Source organism: Perca flavescens, chromosome 2 (assembly GCF_004354835.1).
Source record: "Perca flavescens isolate YP-PL-M2 chromosome 2, PFLA_1.0, whole genome shotgun sequence".
Taxonomy (NCBI): Eukaryota; Metazoa; Chordata; class Actinopteri; order Perciformes; family Percidae; genus Perca; species Perca flavescens.
Genome location: NC_041332.1, coordinates 20374040 through 20387210, shown reverse-complemented (window position 1 = coordinate 20387210; position 13171 = coordinate 20374040). Strand labels below are relative to the sequence as shown.

The 13171-nt window shown below is 39.5% G+C and overlaps 1 protein-coding gene and 1 long non-coding RNA gene across 3 annotated transcripts; one reads left to right on the top strand and one right to left on the bottom strand.

The window, feature by feature from the left end:
- Positions 1–1501: 1501 nt before the first annotated feature.
- On the bottom strand, positions 1502–7751 carry LOC114545423 (uncharacterized). 2 transcript variants are annotated; one of them, XR_003690887.1, is made up of 2 exons: positions 7156–7751; positions 1502–2257 (listed from the first exon to the last, which is right to left on the bottom strand). It is a non-coding gene; the product is annotated as an uncharacterized LOC114545423 (long non-coding RNA). The 2 variants fall into 2 exon arrangements; XR_003690886.1 differs by lacking the exon at positions 7156–7751 and adding an exon at positions 4516–5273.
- Positions 7752–7827: 76 nt separating this feature from the next.
- Positions 7828–10876, top strand: LOC114545412 (piggyBac transposable element-derived protein 4-like). Its single transcript, XM_028563687.1, has 2 exons — positions 7828–8171; positions 8788–10876. Exons 1-2 carry the CDS (start codon positions 8035–8037, stop codon positions 10583–10585), a joined length of 1935 nt encoding a protein of 644 aa, XP_028419488.1. The 5' UTR covers positions 7828–8034; the 3' UTR covers positions 10586–10876.
- The last annotated feature ends 2295 nt before the right edge of the window (positions 10877–13171 follow it).

The following is a 13171-nucleotide window of genomic DNA, read 5'->3' as shown; positions in this document are numbered from 1 at the left end:
GGAGTGAGATAGGGAGTGAACGGGCTCTCCATAGACAGGCTCTGGCAGTAGGCTCGTTCGAGATGAGCCAGATCTGCGCAGAATCGATCACCGGCGATCGCCGCCCAATGCATGCCGGTTAGATTTGTGTCCGACTTGCTCTGACGTCATGCACACGTGGGCAACGATAATCTCACGAGACCAAGGCGGCCACAGTTCTGAGACTGTGGAAAGCCAAAAGGGTCACAATTCGTCACAATTCGCACGGCGTTTTGAACGGCGTTTGTGGCGCCACCTGGCGGTTAATAAACGCCACTACACGTCTAATAAACGCCACCTGGCGGTTAATAAACGCCACCACGCGTGTGACGTCACCAGGCGTTTAATAAACGCCACCAGATGCTTATTAGACACCTGGTGGCGTTTTGATAATCAACTCCGCCCTGTGGCTTTCACAGCCAATAGATTTGAACTCTAATCACCCAATCAGTAAAGAAGGAGGTCAGACAACACTAATCAAGCACGGATCTCCTTTGCAGCTTGTTTAAGTAGCCCAAAGAAAATGCACAACTTTGTAGTATGTCACTTTTGTATTGCCAGACATCAGTAGGCACTGGGTGCTCATACTTTATTTAATTAATCAATCCAAATCATCCTCCCAAAAATGTAATAAAAAGTGGTGAGGAGCTATTTTCATTATTACCTGCTTAAATTTAATAAGCGCTGTCACACTAAAAACTGACTAAACGCTGTCACACTAACAACCTAATGGCATCACGTCTGCCTTTTATTGTACATTTTATCTGGGTCTATTGTTATAAGGGTTTCAGATATGGTGATATTTAACCAAGAGAGGGGTTAACATGAAGAGTAAGCAGATTTTCATAAAATACTGTACTCTTAATTCAACTACTAGGAACCAAAGAGTAGCTTACCAGAAAATCTGACAACTCTGAAAATCTTGACAAAAAGGATTAATAGTTTCTGTAAAGGGCATGCAACAATCAAACCTAAATATTATTATAAATCTTATTTAATTACTAGAAAAAAAGCTAGTTTGGGACAATTTAAGACAGCCACAGCTGTCTTGCATACAGTCAGTTAAATAAGAATTAGTTATATCTCAATAAAAACTAAATTAAAATTATAATGGCAGCATAGGGCACTATCACCATTTATTTTAATTCCAGTAAGAGCAATTGACCTGAAGATGGCTAGATATACTAATTATTTCCTATACTTTCATATATTTATGCTAAAAAAAAAACCACCAGCGCTCTATATAAAGCAACTAAATTAAACATACGTGTCATACTTCATTTGACCTTTCAGGAGACTTACCTTGACACAGGAACAGCAGGTGTCAGATCCCTCAACACATTCAAATACTATGGTTTATGATCTTGAGTCAATTGGACATTAAGTTGTAATGATAATTCATTATAAGCATTTTAATTTATTTTTATTCAATGCATTACTAAAAATGTAAAGCTGAAAAAATGTACTGACAAACACAAAAGCATGACAGATATAAAACATGACATTTATTAAATAACATCAAAAATTCAGCAGCACTAGGGTGCAAGTAGTCCTTTGTGCATAGTTTCTGGTATATATTTATAAGGACCACGTGACATCACATTGCTTTGCTGTCACCATTTTTGTGTCTGGTCAAAGCTAGGGGACCTACGTCATATCAACCACAACAGCTAGAGGAGACGGATACGTGATACACACAAGAGAATACGAGGAACAAATAGGTTTTGTCCGTAATGTTAACCAGCCGTCAGCCCTTAACGAACAACTTGCTAGTTAACCTTACTTGTGTGATCAATCTATACTTAACCACCACAAAAATAACACTGTTGATAATTGATGACTTGCATGTCCTGTTATCACATACTCTACATTTGTTTTTCTTCAACTGCCATATCTTGGTGTCATTTACCTCTCCTGCAACAGCGTATTGATGGGCATCTGTACTCATGAGATACTCTAGTGTATGAGGATGTATTACGTACAAGTTAATGTTAAATGTGCCAGGAAAAGTAAGTAAGCAATTTCTATATACATTTTAGAGTATCGTTCAATATGTTTGATGTTGAGATGGAAAAAAATGTGCAAGGTCCAGTGGAGGTGAGTTAAGCAAGAATGGTTCAGGAGGTTCTTTTATTGACTGCCATGCAGGGCTGCGATGGAGAGCTGACAGTCAAGTGACACCTTTCAAAACAATGGATGACCCCGCAGCCTCCCCGGGAAAAGTTGAACTGGATCAGCACTGGGGTACAGAGAGAAGATGACATTAGTGGAAGTGACAGACATTCAAAGTTCACTTCCGTACAAGCAACACAAAATATTGGTTATTCCATCCACTCAAACTTAGAAAATAGAGAAATCCCTGTTCTTTTATTTCTGTTTCTGTCTGTATGGAGTATATAGTGTAGGACAGATCCCTGTGCCCCAGAGTACCTGTGACTGGCTGACTTTGAAACAAAGATAAATGAGCATACATGAAGAAAAATGATCTGTGCGTTTGTTTTCTTTGATCCTGTCACTGCCGTGCAGTCAATACACTGTCTAACATTTGGCGCTGTGTGGGCAACTTTCCATTATATCTTTCATAATTAAAAAAAATGCTCGGCTGGAAGTTTTCATTCTTTGATTTTCTTTTACTGCCTATTTTGTGTAAACAGCTGGTAGCGCATTTGCTGCTCGTGTTACAACCCAACGTGGAGACTGCAGTGCACACCTTTTTCTTAACTTAAGTCATACATTTTTTTGCAGTTATGTAATTGCACAGAGTGACATCGCAATTAGATTAATCGTGCAGCCCTATTATATACAGTATACTATTTGGTGTCCACCTGTTTTATGCAGAAGACACTTATCTCTCCCCTGGTGATTGCATGCCAGACCAGAACTGCAAACTGGACTTTTGTTTTGAATCTCATTTCCGACACACCTGCTCATGATAATGCAAGTTAACAACATCCCACTGCAGGGTCATTAAAAAAACTTCCCTGGCTGCATTTGCTGTATATTTAGGATCATCCTCCTCCTGCATTGTCCTAAAATTGGTAAGACTCCTTGAAAAAAAAGGGTCTACATTAGCTTCATTGTTCACCCAGTATGTATTTCAACACACTAACACTATTGAAACAGAGTCAGAACTTGGTTTTAGTCAGTTTGAGTTTATGTTTCATTTCAAATCATATATGCCATTCATAACAACCTAAATGTGGCACTGTCTGAGTGATGGACTCTACTCTCTAATGTTACTTACCAGCTGTTAGTTCCCCCTGGCTGTCCACAGGTTACTAGTGCAGTAATAGGGTGAGTTTATACATGGTGGACCCACCAGTCAAATAGGGACACGCTACATTTATTATATTTGTAACACCTGTCCCATGTAGCTATATGGTCTCTATAGAGTAGTAGTACTATGGGAAGGCGCCTGGGTTTTTTGTTTTTGTCTTGTAATGGCAAAATTACATTTAAGCACAATTCCTTATATTTTTATGTTTTATTTCTACTTTACTGCTCTCACAAATGCTCAAAGAGTTTCTCATTTTCCACATGTAGATTTTGATTCTAACTTTGTGAGACATCCAGTCTGGAACATTATGTGAGCCTGAACCGATAAAGGTACAAGGTCACCCTAAAACTATCAGATTGCCTGTCAAAATTGTAGCGTCATACTAAGCCAAGTGCGTATGTGCTGTCACTCTGAAGATGCATATAAGCCTGGTGTTTCTGTTCATTCATTTGAGAAACTGACTCCACACTGGGCTGCGGCCTTTTGTGAAATCATGTTGATCCTATTTGCAAATATATCTTTTTTAATAAAATGCAAAAACCCAACTTGGTTTTAGTCTCAGTCTGTCTTATTTGTTTCAATTTACTATACTCGGAAATTTCCCCCCCTGCTGCAAAGGAAACTTCCATAACAGTCTTTACTGGTACTAACTAATGCTTGTTAGCAATCTATGTTTCTCAATATTATTAAAATAACTGGCGGTGCCTCCAATATAAATTAGGTAAGTTTTGTGTTAACCTTGATTACTCTTTTAAATTGTATCTCAGAACAAAACCTCATGTACAAAATCTAAGACCCAAAAATGATACTTTAAATACTATAATCCCAGATATTGGAATTTATTTAGTTAAAGAACAAAAATAATAAACATGTATGGTGTATTAGAAACATTAACACAAGTGAGGCCAGTATAAATAACTCCCTATTTTTTATGACACCCAAAATAATATGTTACCTCAATACAGCTATCAGAGTATACTATAAATTGTTACCTCTGCTTAGGTTTCAATAAAATAAAGGCATAAATCCTTTTGACATGTAAACCTGAATGTGGGCCCACACTCACACATTCATACTCAGCAATCAAAATACAAACAAAAAAAACCCTGTTGCAGGCCTGAATAGAAGCTTGGGAGAGGAGGCCTACAAATGTGACGGCCGTTTCACTTGTTTACACAACCAATAAAATAAAATGCACGTGCAATATACTCAGTACTCACGAATCCCAGTCAAGGGGATATATGAAAAAGGCGAACTTGGCGATGGCAGCAGGCAGAGCACCGGGTAAACCACAGCAGGAAGATCAGCAGAACAGAAAACAGCAGCGACAGTCTACATCACACCAGCAGGACGGAAGATCGCTCTCTGTGTGGTCCAAAGGAGTTTCCCCGATCCTCTCTCTTTTACACTCACAAATGTCCGTCTCCTGAATCAAATAAATTAACCGAGCAAGCAGGTCCATCCACTATTTCACGGCGAATTATCGGTAGCTTGTCTCAATTATTTCACATGCAAAGCTAACAGTATGCTACGAAAACAATGCTAATGGCAATTGTGCTATCGCTAACTGCTATTCACAGTTAGTAACACAATAGATACTACAACACTTAATTACAGCATATATAATCACACACATGCACATGTATATTTATCTCTTGTCGATTTCAATATGCCAAAACACAGCTGAACTGTTTGTCAGCCTCAGTAATGGATAACAATGTCGGGCATCGGAGAGGAAGTGGATCCATCTTTTAAAAACCATAGACCCTACGGGTCTAAATGAAAAATATTAAAATGAATCCACTTCTCTTTTTAACCCAAGTTTTACAGGATATTTTTAGAAATATTTCCTCCCACTGCTCTGGTCTCCTCTCTCCCCAGGTTTTATCTGGACCTCCTCTGTAGCGCATTATACCCAACCTTTCTTTTCCTTTCCTTGCTTTTTCCATCTTTTTCTATTTTAAATGACTTTTCATTGTTTTATGGTTAATAATTTATTTATGGTTATTACAAAGATGTATTTTAAATTATTTATGTTATTTATTGTGTGGCACATTTTTATTTATTTATGTTTTACTTCTTAAAGCACTTTTAACAGCACTTATTATTAACCCTGAATGGTATGTGTATGGATATTTTTAACCTCAAGAGCAAGTAACGCAGACAGTATTTATTAATTTAAATAACATGGTTTTAAGATTATAATAGTTATATTTTATATTGGGACACCAGGCTTTTAATATTTTTATAATTTATCACACGACTGTGTGTTTTTTATTTATTTATTTTTTATTTTTTTTATTTTTTTAAATAATCTTCTGGGAGAGACAACGGAGTTGTTGTGGAGTTGACCTTTTATTCAAAGTTTTTAATTCCCGCTGTCCTGCCTTTCCAGTGGTTCTTTTAACCTCCTTTTAATATCCAAAACCCCTCCCACCCCCCACCTCCCCTTTTTTTTAACAGCCCTGTCATTTTTATTTAACCGAACCTGGTTTTTTAAGGAGTTCTTTAAAGTGTTTTTATTCACACCAGTGGTCCCCTTGTGCCCGTGGCCCTCGCAGCACCCATTCTGGGTTTTAACCAAGGGGGTAAGCTTCGCTTCAGAACTCGAGCCATCATGGCGCCATTTTGTTGCTAACTGGCCATCACCTCCTGTTAGCATTCTGCTGGCCGCCATTTTTTTTTTTACGTCACTTGACTGCGAATAACTTTACATCTGAAGCGTTTAAAGACTCTATTTGTCCGTTGTTTAGTTCCAAAGAAACACGACAATGTATAAAAGGCTCCATTACCTTGTACCTTACGTTATGGCTCCGTAGCAGACGTTTTTGTAAAAATAGGCTAACGATTGTGTCATAACCAAGTGACTTACTGTCGCATAGTAGAGGAATTACCGTATAGTACAGGAGAAGCTCGCAGGCAGTTTCGACTTACATTAGCTGTTTAGGTTTAATTACTAATGTTAACTAGCATGTTAGTGATCAATAATTAGCCTTTGCCCATGTTATCTCCTTACATACACCTACAGTCTCCGTATCTGTAAGATTGGGAATGATTGAGATTTCTCTTGTCACAGCTACCAGAAGACTTACAACTTTCAGACACGTTGCTCACGTCACATTCTCTCAGTTGGAGGCTGCGCAGTAAAGCTGGCCATCACCGGAAAAGTGCTTCTAACAGCCTTCACTGGTCTCCGTCCAGAGCAACGGGGTCTATTGGTCCATTATATACTGTCTATGGTTTTAACCCAAACCTAACCTTAACCACTCGAGGTGAAATGCCTAACCCCAACCAATCGAGCTGCTTCGTAGGGCGGGTCTTGGCGTGGCCATAGTGGGATTCGTAATTTTGCGATCGGGTACTGACAGCCAGGCGGACGCAGGTGGACCCACTGCATGCTGGGAAACGCCGGCCTCTCATCTGATCGAACAGCTGATTGGTTCAGAATCGACTTAACATGATGACGTTTTATGTAAACTTTTTTATTGATTTTGAATCGGAGGGATTTTAACTGCGATTTGTCTGATTTAAAAGCTTATTCTGTACAGAACACATGTTGTGAGGCTTATAGTTATGTTTAGAAGTCAGAGAGACTAAATCTGTTCAGATTACAGATCATCTACAGTCTGTTGTTAATTAAAAACAGCAACAGATCACATGTAGACAATTTTGACAGCTACTCTGTCATAATAAAATCAACTGGAGACTGTGTAGGAGCTGATATATGGGTCTGATAACATTTTATTAAATCGGAATCGAACCAGTGTTTGTGTCGAGCCTAGTATATACAATTAGTACGACACGTCTCGGCCACCGTACAGGTATTCCAATTACTATTTTTAGAACATTTCTAAACTTACTTTTAACTTTCGTGGCTCCACTTGGACACCGGTGGAGCTTTCCAACATCGTATCGCCTTCAGCACTGCTTATTTTCTTTTCCATGTATCCGCGTCGAACTAAGTTGTTGTTGTCGTTAGCCGTTAGCTGAAGCCTACTGAGGGCAAGATGTATAGCATGATTAATTGTGTCTCTTTCTACGATATACACACGAACTGCCACGAGACTGGGTTGATATACATGTATGCCTATGATGTACAAGACCAGTCAGTGGTCTTGCCATGTCATGTCAGTATTAGTGCGTTCCATTTGTACTGTCGCTGACTGGGCATGTCTATGGCCCCACAGTAGATCATCTGAACCGTCTCTGCTAGATCGTGCTGGCAGCAACCGAAATATGAGTAGGCCTAGAATATCTTGAGTGTAATAAATAATGCGTTGATTATCCATTGAATAGAAGTGTAAAGCGCGCGTCCGGAGCACACTGAGCAATCCATGGATATAACGTTTTTCTGTTTTTACCTTACATATTTTATTTAGTTCTTGACACGGAAGTGACATCAGAAGAAAGGACGCTGTCTCTAATTGGCTTACCCACTCCTCGTGCCTAATCCTAACCAATCCAACCAACAAAGGTATAAGTACTAGCCAATCAGAGGTAGTGGCCATGTGGTCCACCGGAAGAAGAGAGACTTCGCCTCTGTAGCGCCCGCCAACAAAACTAAGAAGAAGAGTTCGCCATAATAATAATAATAATAATAATAATAATAATAATAATAATAATAATAAATAAATTAAAAAAAACAGAAGAAGAAGAAGAAGAGAACACACTTTGGAGTGCCAGTAGCTACTGTCCCGACAGTTGATTTTAAAACATTTTTTTATTTCAACTTTTCCAAAATGGCATCAAAACCTAGCACAGAAGAACCCTTTGCATTAATCCTGGAAAGTGACGATGATGGGGAGTCAGGAGCAGAGAGTTTTCTCACGGATGAAGAGATGGCTTACCAAGAGGGGTTTGACCCAGCTGAGGATTTGTAAGTTATCTACATTTAGTTTCAACGTTAGTTACATGGATAGTGTTTTTTTTTTAAAGATGTTTAAAGTTGGTGGTTATTTGAGCAGAAAGCGTTTATTAGAATCAACTTTAATGGGCAAGTTTGTGTAACGTTAACACACACAAGCAATTTGACTCCGGGTTGCTGTTGTTGTAATGTAACGTTACAAACACAGGTCAGACCTACAGCTTAAACAAACAATGCTTAAAGCTGAACAAAGATAAACATGAACATTTTATCAGTGTATCATGGTATGCCAAACAATTGTATACCAAAGCATTAAGCAACGTGCCTACAGCCGTACAAACCCAAGGTGTAGTCCAATCTTAGCCATTGTCTCCATACAGGGAGAGTGTTGAGTACAGTGTAAGTTTGTGTGTGTGTGTGTGTGTGTGTGTGTGTGTGTGTGTGTGTGTGTGTGTGTGTGTGTGTGTGTGTGTGTGTGTGTGTGTGTGTGGGGGTTATATCGAGCAATCTCAGCCATTGTCCTCATATACTGTGTGAGATGTGAAACACAAAACACGTACTAGTAGGATATATATGATCTGATATTACAAACCTTCAATCTTCCTAATGGTTTCATCTGTTTTTACAGTGATGAGCAACAGCAATCTGAAAAGCCTAGCACCTCGGCTGTAGGACAACATGCCAGCCCCCCTGCTTCTTCAGAAGGAAAGCAGCCACCCCAGAATGGGAAAGATTGTGGACATGTGCAGCCTGAAGCAGAACCTCGTTCTCCACAACACCGCCGGATACTGGTACCCAGGTCCAGGCGTGCACAAGGTGTATCAAGAGACCAGTCCAGATCCAGATCTCCACTTCGGAGGCAGTCACAGCCACAGCCAGTACACTCAGTCACATCCTGGAAAACTGAGACTGACCCTGATGTATGTCCAGTGCCAAAAATGTTCATGCCAGCAAGACCTCCTGGACATCAACTGAACTCGGGCACCAAATACTCACCACTGGATCTTTTCAAACTGTTTTTTAGCAATAGTGCAGTTCAAACAATTTGTCAACACACAAATAAACAAGCTGCTAAAGACATTGCAAAAGGCAAAAGATATTACTGGACTGACATCAACTGCCAGGAGTTTTTCAAGTATGTGGGACTGAATTTCTTCTTTGCTTTGGTGAAACTCGACAATATTCAGGATTACTGGAAAAAGAGCACCATTTTCAGCGTACCATTTCCAGCCAATGTGATGCCACGGGACAGGTACCGGATGATATCTTGGAACATCCACATGAGTGATCCTGAGAAAGATGTGGAGAATGACCAAAAGAAGGGGACACCAGATTATGACCCCCTGTTTCAACTGAAACCCCTTCTGGACACCATCAAAACTGCTTGCAAAGCATTTTACCACCCCAGACGGAATCTTTCAATTGACAAGAGGATGGTGGCTACAAAGGCCCACATTGGAACGACACAATACATAAAAGCGAAGCCGATCAAGTGGGGTTTTAAGCTCTTTGTGTTGGCTGACAGCAGCAATGGCTACACCTGGGACTTTGCTGTGTACACTGGGAAGTCCCAGTTGGCCTCAGGCATTGGCCTTGCATATGACTCTGTCATGTCCCTGATGAAGACGGCATACCTGGGCAGTGGCTTTCATCTATATGTGGATCATTTCTACACCAGTCCAAAACTCTTCAAGGAACTGTTGAGCCTGAATATTGGAGCATGTGGCACGTACAGAGACACCAGAAGAGAATGCCCCCGCACAAACTCAAATGCTCTGAAGAAAAGCGATCCCAGAGGCTCCATCAGGTGGATCCGTGACGGCCCACTACTTTTTGTGAAGTGGATGGACACACGTGAGGTCTCTGTCTGCTCCACAATCCACGAGGCATTCTCTGGAAGCACCCTGCATAAGCGGATGAAAACTAAGGATGGCAGCTGGACCACCAAATCTATTCCATGCCCAACACCTGTTGTGGAATATAACCGGCACATGGGAGGTGTTTATTTGTCCAACCAGCTGATCCAGTGCTATTCTGTACATCACAATAGCATGCGCTGGTACCGGACATTGTTCTTCCACTTCCTGGACATTGCAGCTACAAACAGCTTCCTCCTACACAAGGAGCTCTGCAGAGAGAAGCAGGAGGAACCCATGACCCACAGAGCCTTTCTGCAGGAGTTGACAGCCCAGTTGTGCTGCGTCACAGTTGTGACCCCTCCAGCCCAGGCACACAGCGGCCACTTACCCGTGGCAATCTCAGAACAGACTGAATTAAGCAAGAGGGCCTCGTATGGGCGCAGGACTTGCGTACACTGCAGGAAGACCAAGCAGGTGAGGCAGTCTACCCCCTGGAAATGCATGGAGTGTGACGTGGCCCTGTGCGTCATTGCAGACAGAAACTGCTTTCGGGACTGGCACAACTAACTTTTGTCTGAAATAATTTTAAAAAGCTTTTTGATCTGTGTTGGTTGCAGTGTTTATTCCCCCTCTTCACTATTGTCCTGTGTCATTTGAATAAACACGTGAGATTCAGTTACGTTTTTAGTTTTCCTTTTGAGCAGAGAGGAGAGGCAGACTAACTGTCTTCACCAGGCTGACAGATAGCAGAAATTTTGTATTTGTACATATTTTTTTTATTTTTACCTCCTCTAGCTTCATAGCATTGATACAGAGGTTGCAATCTTGATCTTGTTTTACTTGTACAATGACAATAAAGATATTCTATTCTTTTTACTGGACAAAATAGTTTTCTTGTACGGCGTGGGAAAAAAGAAGAAGCAAGCAGACAGTAAACTGCTTAGATAAACCAATACAGACAACAAACGTTACTGCAGTTTGTGGAAACGTCAATCTCCTCTAGATCAGCAACACACTTTAAATTAGTAAGGAAAATACATTTTGCCATGCCTGGACACCAGGCATCCATCAGGTAGCTTGCTACTTTTGGAGCTCACAACTAGGGCTGGGTATCGTTAAAAAATGTTCAAAACCGGTTCCTAAACAATACTTTTTTTCAATACCAATTTTATAAAATCCATTTTAACAAAACTAAATTACAACATTAAAGCACAATTCTTTATTTTTTATTTTTTTCCAATTACTACTACGTCACGATTCAATTTGATTACGATTATCCTGTCAACAATTCAATACGATGCGTCACCTCCTCAAATGTATTATATTTTGCTAAACATGGTTTTCATCAACAAATTCTGGCAGTCAGCTATATCTGAACTCCCATTTTAATTGCATCTTCTCTTAAAAAAGACACTTTCTGAATGTAGCGGAGTCTGAACACAGCAGACAAAAGGCAAAAACAAAAAAGCAGCTAACGGAAAATGAACAAGCAACATCAGCAGGCAATAATCCATTGTCTGTCACTGCATTGATGCAGAATCATCTACGTCCACATCGCAATGTAATGATTAATTTTAACACCCCTATCCTCTAAGTCAGGGGTCTTCAACGTTTTTTAAGCCAAGGACCCCTTAACTGAGAGAGAGAGACGGTGCAAGGCCCCCATACTACATATATATTGTATAAAATGAAGTTGCATATTAAACTGGGGCTACAATAACATGTAGGGCGTCCTAAAGCCTTTATAAAATACCATATTAGTGCATAGAATACTAAGCTATTAAAATATTAATTGTTGGCATGATTTAATAAATCATCTTGTACGTGGCACAGTGAATCTTTAGGATGAACTGTATGGCTATCTTAGTGACTACCTATAGGCCAGTAAGCCTGTCATCAGTGGAGATTTATATTTGCTAATAATATGTGGGAATTATGTTTAGACATTTTCATTTTTCCAAAATTGACAATAATTTGGAGGCCCCCCTCCAGTGACTCTGAGGACCCCCTGTTGAAGATCTATACTCTAAGTTGTGTTACGTTAGACAGCCAATCATACGCATTAGATCTCGGTAGAAGCATGGTACGTACTTATTGGCTCGCTGACTGATGATTTTCTCCTTAGGTAATGAACGACAAGGCATATTTTTGATACTAAGGAGGCAATTCGGTCGGTGCCTAAAAAGTATTGAATTCAGTACCCAGCCCTACTTGCAAACATACCATAGGCCTTAAACAGTTCACATGTGCTGTTATGTCCTAACATGTTGTAATGCTATTTGTCCAGTAGATGGCAGTATTAACATAAATTAAGGTTTTGCGAGCTCCAAATTCTGCAATATTCATCTTAAATCTGGTTAAATATGATCTAAAAATCATAATATGTGATGTCTTTTATTGACGGATATAAAAACAGACAAGCTCAGTCTGGTACTGAATAGCAGAAATAGTCATAAGACCTTTGATCCAGAATCAAAGGCTTAAAACAAGTCTGAAAGTACAGGTTCAAAAGTATTACAGTAAGTCTTTCCTCACTGTTAATCAGTTTCACAGTATCTGACAAAAACTTGGTAATGATACACAACTTTCATCAAGAAGAAGAAAACTAGAAAAACCATCAAACACGTCTGGAGATGTTACAATAATATGTTGCACACGCAGCAAACAACAGAAATGATGTCATAATTCAATGACCAGAAAAGTGAAGTTGGTTTTTATCATAAAACATGTGTGCTACAAGTTCCCATTAACAAGAACTACCATGTCCGAAATATTATCTACACGAGTGCACAGCAAAAATACTAAAATAATTAACACTGTTCTTTTTCAATTCAAAATGTGTTTTATCACAGATCACTTTGAACAGAGTATGTTATTCATAAAAACAAGTTAATAATATACCTGGCTGCAGTCCAGTGACATGCAGTTTGATTTTTACAAACAAGAACATATATTCACAGAAACACAGAGTAACAAATTTCACAGATTTATACAAACAGTATCTACAAAACAGTGCTCACACGTGCCTTTCACAAGTTTTGTTTGAGGACGTTTATGTGTGTTTCTTTTTCAATTTCCAAAATAAACTTTAAAATCAAAAACCTTATACGCTTAATGGCGTTGTTTTTCTCCATCCACAAAGTCAATGAATAA